The sequence below is a fragment of the Triticum urartu genome, chromosome 5A, assembly GCF_056163025.1.
Source record: "Triticum urartu cultivar PI428250 chromosome 5A, HENAU_Tu73, whole genome shotgun sequence".
NCBI classification, from domain to species: domain Eukaryota; kingdom Viridiplantae; phylum Streptophyta; class Magnoliopsida; order Poales; family Poaceae; genus Triticum; species Triticum urartu.
In genome coordinates this window covers 675,634,913-675,643,310 of record NC_141877.1, presented here as the reverse complement: position 1 = coordinate 675,643,310, position 8,398 = coordinate 675,634,913, and the positions used below count along the sequence as shown (strand labels likewise).

Below are 8,398 nucleotides of genomic sequence, written 5' to 3'. Positions count from 1 at the left end.
TCAGACGACACCGGTTGCCGGCGCTGCGCGGCAGAGCGGGCAGGTGGCGTGCGCGCGCAGCCACTCGCCGACGCACGCGGCGTGGAAGTAGTGCATGCACGCGGGCAGCACGCTGACGGCCTCGCCGTCGGAGAAGTCCGACAGGCACACCGGGCACGTCGCCTCCCGCCACTCGTCGCTCCTCCGGTACACGCACACCACCAGCCCCGGGTCCTTCGGCACTTCAGGGTCGGCTCCGGCGTCCGGCCTCTGCTCCCCCTGATCCTGCGAGTGCGAGCACAAGGTGCGGATGGCCTGGACCAGCACGACGACGGCCACCAGCGCCAACAGGAGTATGGACGCCACCGTGACGTTCGCCGACGAGCTGGCCATGGACGACACAAGCAGGCTAGCTATCCCGCTGCGCTACGACATTGTATGTAACTGACAAACCTGTAATTACGTGTGTATCATTACTACGTACTTAATGGCAGTGCAGCGGCGATTACAAGAATAAGTGGTTCATCTAGCTCGGGCTGTCTCATGGCAATCTCCGATCTTTTGTTTGGTACATATAAGTATTATTCATTTATTTATTTTTCAAAGGATCAATACAGCGACAGGGAAAGTACGGAGCATTTTACTGCTTGCTATGCATGGCTCCATCCCCAGCCATACCCCGTGTGTGTGTGTCTCTAGTGTGCATGCACGTAAATGAATAAAAACGTCAGCGAGATGCCATCTTATTTTGAAAAAAGACAAAATGTTTTAACTCCCAGAAAACGAAATCTGATTCAAAATTTATTTACGCGATGAGATAATCGAAACATGATCCGATAATGGCAAATGTCTCACATCGGTCACGTCAGACTTATGGGGGAATCTATCCTCTATATAACTATGCTTCCTAAATTTTAAGCCTTCACAGCCAATTATGGTCTCCAATTTGAAATTTGGTCACCTGATTTTGACCGGGTCAAAACTTTCTCAAGGGGCTCTCTCATTTAATTCTTTTAATTCACTATGTTTCTTAATTTTGAAGCTGTCCTATTCGATTAAGATATTCAATTTTGGATTTGATTCAAGATTTTGACCAGATCAACGCTTTCAATTTTGATCGGGTCAACATTTTTTTTTCAAATCAACGGGTAAGGACCAGCCTATAAAGATATATCAATCCCGTGCATCCTCTTGCCCCCTATAAAAAGTCAAGATATGATACTATAGCATCAATGTAGTACATGCAGCCACCAACACAGAAAAATTTGTCACATAAGTATGAATTGATAAGCAGATAACACAGAGTCACACTGCAAAATCCCACCAAAACACCGCACTACAAATAAACAGAAAACACATTCCATCATCTTCACCACTCACCAACAAAATACTTCCTTTCTTTAACTTTGACCAAGTTCAGAGCCCAAATACTAAACAAAGAAAATCTGAAAATTCATTTCATGATGAATCTAATGATACTGATATGATAATATGAATATTGATATATTTATCTACAAATTTATTCAAAGTTATAGTGATTTGACTTTTTAATAAAGCAATGCACCTTATATTTTGAAATAGAGGAAGTAAAAAGATTATGAAAACCCAACAACACCAACGGTGCAGAAAAGGGCGCTCAACCCTTCTAGTAAATACACTATGCTCCCTAATTTTAATGTCGCACAATCATTGAGGTCTTCAAATTGAAATTGGGTCACCTGATTTTGATCAGGTCAACAATTTCTCAAGGAGCACTCTTATTAAGTTCTTTTAGTTCACACACTATTCTTCTTAATTTTTAAGGCCTCACAATCAATTGAGGTCTTTAATTTAGAACTGGGTAATCCAATTTTGACCGTGTCAACAATTTCTCAAGAAGCTCTCTTTTTAAATTCTTTTAATTCACTATGTTTCCTAATTTTAAAGGTCTCTCATTTGATTGAGGTATTCAATTTTGGATTTGGTTCACTATTTTGACCATGTCAATTATTTTTCAAATCAATCAGCTGCAATCGGCCTATAAAAACATATTAACCCCACGCATCCTATCACCATCTAGAAAAAAGAAGTGCCAACATGTAATATTGTAGCGTCAAAATAGTATATGCAACCACCAATGCGAGAAATTTTCACATATAGTATGGGTTGATTAGCACATAACACCGAATCACACCGCGGAGGGCCCACCAAAACACAACGTTATATAAGTAAAGAGAAAACACACTCCATCATCTCCAACACTCGCCAAACCAAATGCTCCCTCAGTTTAAAAATATAAGGTGTATTAGTTTTTTTAGAAAAGTCATTTTTTTAACTTTGACCAAGTTTAGAGCCAAATATATTGACATCCACAATACTAAGTAAATAAAATATGAAAATTCATTTCATGACTAATCCAATGATACCGATTTGATATTACATATATTGATATACTTCTCTATAAATTCGGTCAAACTTGAAGAGGTTTGACTTCTTAAAAAGCTAGTACACTTTATATTCTGAAATAGAGGGAGTAAAAAAATATCTGAAAACCCACAACATTAACGGCGTAGTAAAGCGCGTCCAACCCTTCTACTCCCTTCGTCCTTGAGAAATTGTACTTCCAACTTTGCTGGAAAGTTAAAATTTTCATGTTTGATCATATTTATACAATAATACACCAGCATTTATGCCATCAAATTAGTAGCATTAGATTCATGATAGAACATATTTTCTTGATATACCTATATGATTTGACAAACATTGATATATTTTTTCACAAACTCGATCAAATTTTGAGATAGTTTGACCCTCTAACAAAGTTGAACATATACTTTTTCAAGAAGAGGGAGTAGTTAGGAAGATATCTAGTGAATTTGGCTTATAAAAAGAATTCTGCATTGCACCCCACGTGGAGTGCATCAAGTCGGAGGGTGCACCGGATGGCATCAGCTTGACTGGTGCATCCAAGTCGACCATGGTAAGCAAGTGGCCAGCTTGGTAAGCTACGAAGTACCAACATGCCGGCCATGTCAAGCGGCGCATTGAGATCGCTTAGGGAACCTCCAACAGCTGTAAGATATGTGTTGGTAAATTTGCCATCTAGGACATAGTGATGATGCGGCATATAATAAATATGGAAAGAAAGCAAAGTTGTATGTAAAATAACCAACAATTTTTGCACAAACTCCAATGTGAAATAGAGAGCAATCACATTTATTTTCTCATCATCTATTGAATAGCTTAGATATAATCTACTGAAGTAGTTGTATGATAGCTTGTTGGTTGATGACATGGATAATTTACCAACAAAACTAGCATACAATCTATTGAAAACGCTCTTAGCATAGGACCCAAGCTAGTGCTGCCTAGTCGAAGGTGGCAACCGGCGCTATGCTCACGAGCAAGACAACAATAAATATGTCTTCAAGTTTGAGTCGGACGGTAAGCTATGGTCAGCTGGCCCAAAATCCAAGAAATTTTAGGCTAGGAACAAATATTTAAGTATATAGTAAATAACTACCACATTACAGGCTATGGCTAAAAAATCTATCACTTTTCTTAATCTTTTAAAAAATTACCACAAAATTACTTTGCTGTTTCAAAAAACCCAAATTCCCGTGTGTTAAACTTTAAACAACTTTATGACAGTTGAGGTCCATTCATAAACATTGACGGTTAACACCGTGATCGTTGACTGTTAGGTTGGGCCAGGCCCACCTATCAGTGACATCTCCTAAGAAACATAAAAAAACTAATAAATAAAATAAAAGAGTTGATCGCCGCCCCCTTCCATCCATGACATCCCTTGAGGCAGAACTCTTCCAAGCCGGAGATCGAGGGCGCCTTGCCATTGCCCGGACCTGCCGCTGCCCCGGAGCACCTCTCCCGCCTCGCCGCCGTCCTGCTGCACACACCCGCCGCCGTCCCGGAGCACGTCCCTTGCCTTGCCGCCGTCCTGCTGCACGCAGGAGTCGCCGTCATGGAGTACCTCCCCGTCCCGCTGCCGCCCCGTGTCTGTCCCTTCCCCCACGCCGTGGCACCGGCGAGTCCCTCTTCTCCGGCGCCAACCCTAGCCCGCTCACCCTCAATCGGGTCCGCGCGGCCAGCCGGAGCTTGCGAGCTCACGACGGAGGCAACCGAAGTTAGCTAGCTAGCTCACGCGCGTACCGCGGCCAGCCGGAGCTAGCTAGTTCACGACGAACATAGCCAGAGCTAGCTAGCTCACGCGCATACCGCGGCTAGCCGGAGCTAGCTAGCCATGCGCGACCGTTGCTCGCTGCTGATGCTTGCCGTCGCTCTCGCTTGTCGTCCGTTGCTGCTGCTTGCTGCCGCCGCCGCTACTGCATGCCTCTGTTGCTGCTTGCCATTGTCGCTGCTGCTGCATGCCTACGCTCCGCTTGCTGCTGGCTGCTGTGGCGTTGGGGCAACGGGAGAGAGACCGGCCAACGTCCACAGAGCCGTTGACGAGCTCGCCGGCGAAGACCTGATTGCTTATTTTTTTACAGGAACCTGATCGCTTTTAGAAAATTTTGTAGAGATCCAATTGTATTTCAAAAAATATTTGGCCCCCCACTTGTCATAACCTGTCAACGGTCAACCTGATGAGTGAACCCCAGCTGCCCTAAAACGGTTTAAAGTTTCATCACACATCAATTTGGGCTTTTAGGAACAGTGAACCAACTTTGTGGTAGTTTTTTGGAATATTAAGAAAAGTGGTAGTTCTTTTGCAGCCATAGTCTGTAATGTGGTAGTTTTTTTTCTATATCTATATCTATACTTTTATAAAAAATAGAGTTGGTGATGATGGTGTGCCTGCCATTCTGTAGTATAGACCGTCCGATCCATATCTGAAGAATAGAAATGAAACTATGACAATTTTACAAAAAGATATCCGCACCTCTCTTCATATTTGCAGATAAGGTCTTTCTTCGTTCATCCTTATCTTTCACAAGATAAACTACTCATATAAATGCATTTCGATGTTCCGTGCAACAAACATGCATCACCTAAAATAAATTAGTGCAAGCAGTTATAGACAAAGCTTTCGATCAGTGTAGGGACTTAACTAACCAAGTAATTATCAATGCCAGGATGGTCTTCTAGGAAGAGAAACTGCCAGAGATTTTATGTTTGATTTGGATGCGCTAGACCGCTAGTTATGCTTCCTACTCTACTGCTAGAGCTAGACACCGTATTTATTGAAGAAGAGGTTTGGGAAGTTATTAAGGAGATGTCGCCCGGCCGTGCCCCTGGCCTCTATGGATTCATGGGCGCCTTCTTCCACAAGGCCTGGAGCATTACCAAAGGGGATATAATGACGACATTGCTAAAATTTTGTTGGCGATGGGAGGTTTTGCTCTTCTTAACAAGGCCCTGATCACGCTTATTCCGAAAAAACCAGACACATCCACTGTTGGAGACTTTCGACCCATAACCTTATACATGGCTTTCCACAATTAGTTGCCAGGTTTCTTTTCAACTGTACCAGATTGCACATGGCTATATGTTAGTTAGGGCGGACCAATCAACCTTATCAAGCACAGGGCCGGCCCTGAGAAGGGGGGACCCATCCCCCCTGAAATGTAGGGGACCATAGATACATGCGTTCTGCGAAATCACTAAGGGCATATACAATGGTACTATCTTAGGAGTGCCATATAGAATAAATGATGAGGTGGAGAAGAGAGAACTCATAAGAAAAGATGATCGCTTAGCACAATATGTCTCACCACATTTTTAGGAATGACTAGTTATTAAAGATAAGGCTAAGAGATGGCCCATTGTTGACAATTTTTTGTCATCTCTAAATTACATGGAAAACTTAAGATAAGACTATCTTATCAATCATTGTACATGCCCTAATTGAGGAGTACTCCTTGCAAAGATCACTCTGTTGGGGAACGTAGTATTTCAAAAAATTTCCTACGATCACACAAGATCTATCTAGGAGAAGCATAGCAACGAGCGGGGAGAGTGTGTCCACGTATCCTCGTAGACCGAAAGCAGAAGCGTTTATCAATGCGGTTGATGTAGTCGTACGTCTTCACGATCCTAGCACCGAACGTACGGCACCTCCGTGTTCAGCACACGTTCAGCTCGATGACGTCCCTCACACTCTTGATTTAGTTGAGGCCGAGCGAGAGTTGCGTCAGCATGACAGCGTGGTGATGGTGATGATGATGTTCACCGGCGCAGGGCTTCGCCTAAACACTATGACGATATGACCGAGGTGTGTAACTGTGGAGGGGGCACCGCGCACGGCTAAAAGATCAACTTGTGTCTGTTGTGCCTTTGGAGTGCCCCTGCCCCCATATATAAAGGAGGGGAGGAGGAGGCCGGCCAACAAGGGGCGCACCAGGGAGAGGGGAGTCCTACTAGGACCCCAGTCCTAGTAGGATTTGGCCCCACCCTTTTTTCCTTCTACCAGAGGGGGGAAAGGGGAAGTAGAGGGAGTAGGAGAAGGAAAGGGGGGTGGCGCCCTAAGTCCAATTCGGCCTCCTCCCTTGTGGGGGCACACCAGCCCCTTGTGGGCTGGTTAGCCTCCCTCCTATGGCCCATAAGGCCCATATCTTTCCCCGGGGGGTTCTGGTAACCCCTCCGGTACTCCGGTATGTACCCGATACACTCCGGAACCCTTCCGGTGTTCGGATACTTTCTTCCAATATATCAATCTTTACCTCTTGACCATTTCAAGACTCCTCGTCATGTCTGTGATCTCATCCGGGACTCCGAACAAACTTCGGTCATCAAATCACATAACTCATAATACAAATCGTCATCGAACGTTAAGCGTTCGGACCCTACGGGTTCGAGAACTATGTAGACATGACCGAGACACATCTCCAGTCAATAACCAATAGCGGAACCTGGATGCTCATACTGGCTCCTACATATTTTATGAAGATCTTTATCGGTCAAACCACACAACAAAATACGGCGTTACCTTTGTCATCGGTATGTTACTTGCCCGAGATTCGATCGTCGATATCACCTTACCTAGTTCAATCTCGGTACTGGCAAGTCTCTTTACTCGTTCCATAATGCATCATCCCGTAACTAACTCATTAGTCACATTGCTTGCAAGGCTTATAGTGATGAGCATTACCGAGAGGGCCCAGAGATACCTCTCCAATACATGAAGTGACAAATCCTAATCTCGATCTATGCCAACTCAACAAACACCATTGGAGACACCTGTAGAGCATCTTTATAATCACCCAGTTACGTTGTGACGTTTGATAGCACACTAAGTGTTCCTCCGGTATTCGGGAGTTGCATAATCTCATAGTCATAGGAACATGTATAAGTCATGAAGAAAGCAATAGCAATAAACTAAACGATCATAGTGCTAAGCTAACGGATGGGTCTTGTCCATCCATGATTCTCCAATGACGTGATCCCGTTCATCAAATGACAACACATGTCTATGGCCAGGAAACATAACCATCTTTGATTAATGAGCTAGTCAAGTAGAGGCATACTAGGGACACTCTGTTTTGTCTATGTATTCACACATGTACTAAGTTTCCGGTTAATACAATTCTAGCATGAATAATAAACATTTACCATGATATAAGGAAATATAAATAAAAACTTTATTATTGCCTCTAGGGCATATTTCCTTCAGCCTCCTACTTGCACTAGAGTCAATAATCTAGTTCACATCGCCATGTGATTTAACACCAATAGTTGATACGTCTCCGTCGTATCTACTTTTCCAAACACTTTTGCCCTTGTTTTGGACTCTAACTTGCATGATTTGAATGGAACTAACCCGGACTGACGCTGTTTTCAACAGAATTACCATGGTGTTATTTATGTGCAGAAACAAACGTTCTCGGAATGACCTGAAACTTCACGGAGCCACTTTTCAGAAAATAAGTAAAATACCTGCAAAAGATGAATGCCAGGGGGCCCACCACCTCTCCACGAAGGTGGGGGCGCACCTGCCCCCCTAGGGCGCGCCCCCTACCTCGTGGCCCCCCTGTTGCCTCTCCGACTCCAACTCCAACTCCATATATTGAGTTTCAGGGAGAAAAAAATCAGAGAGAAGAAATCATCGTGTTTTACGATACGAAGCCGCCGCCAAGCCCTAAAACCTCTCGGGAGGGCTGATCTGGAGTCCGTTCGGGGATCCGAAAAGGGGAATCCGTCGCCATCGTCATCATCAACTATCCTTCATCACCAATTTCATGATGCTCACCGCCGTGCGTGAGTAATTCCATCGTAGGCTTGCTGGACGGTGATGGGTTGGATGGGATATATCGTGTAATCGAGTTAGTTTTGTTAGGGTTTGATCCCTAGTGTCCACTATGTTCTGAGATTGATGTTGCTATGACTTTGCTATGCTTAATGTTTGTCACTAGGGCCCGAGTGCCATGATTTCAGATATGAACCTATTATGTTTTCATCAATATATGAGTGTTCTTGATCCTAT

At 44.0% G+C, this 8,398-nt stretch overlaps 1 protein-coding gene across 1 annotated transcript; it reads right to left on the bottom strand.

Annotated features, from left to right (window-relative positions):
• LOC147974009 (E3 ubiquitin-protein ligase Os04g0590900-like) lies at nt 1-372 on the bottom strand. The gene has a single exon (XM_087524870.1). The coding sequence runs from the start codon at nt 370-372 to the stop codon at nt 1-3; it is 372 nt and encodes a 123-aa protein (XP_087380996.1).
• Nucleotides 373-8,398: the final 8,026 nt, after the last annotated feature.

What these genes read in the sequence shown, in the direction of transcription:
- LOC147974009 (XM_087524870.1), bottom strand. Translation starts at nt 372, where the DNA reads ATGGCCAGCTCGTCGGCGAACGTCACGGTGGCGTCCATACTCCTGTTG.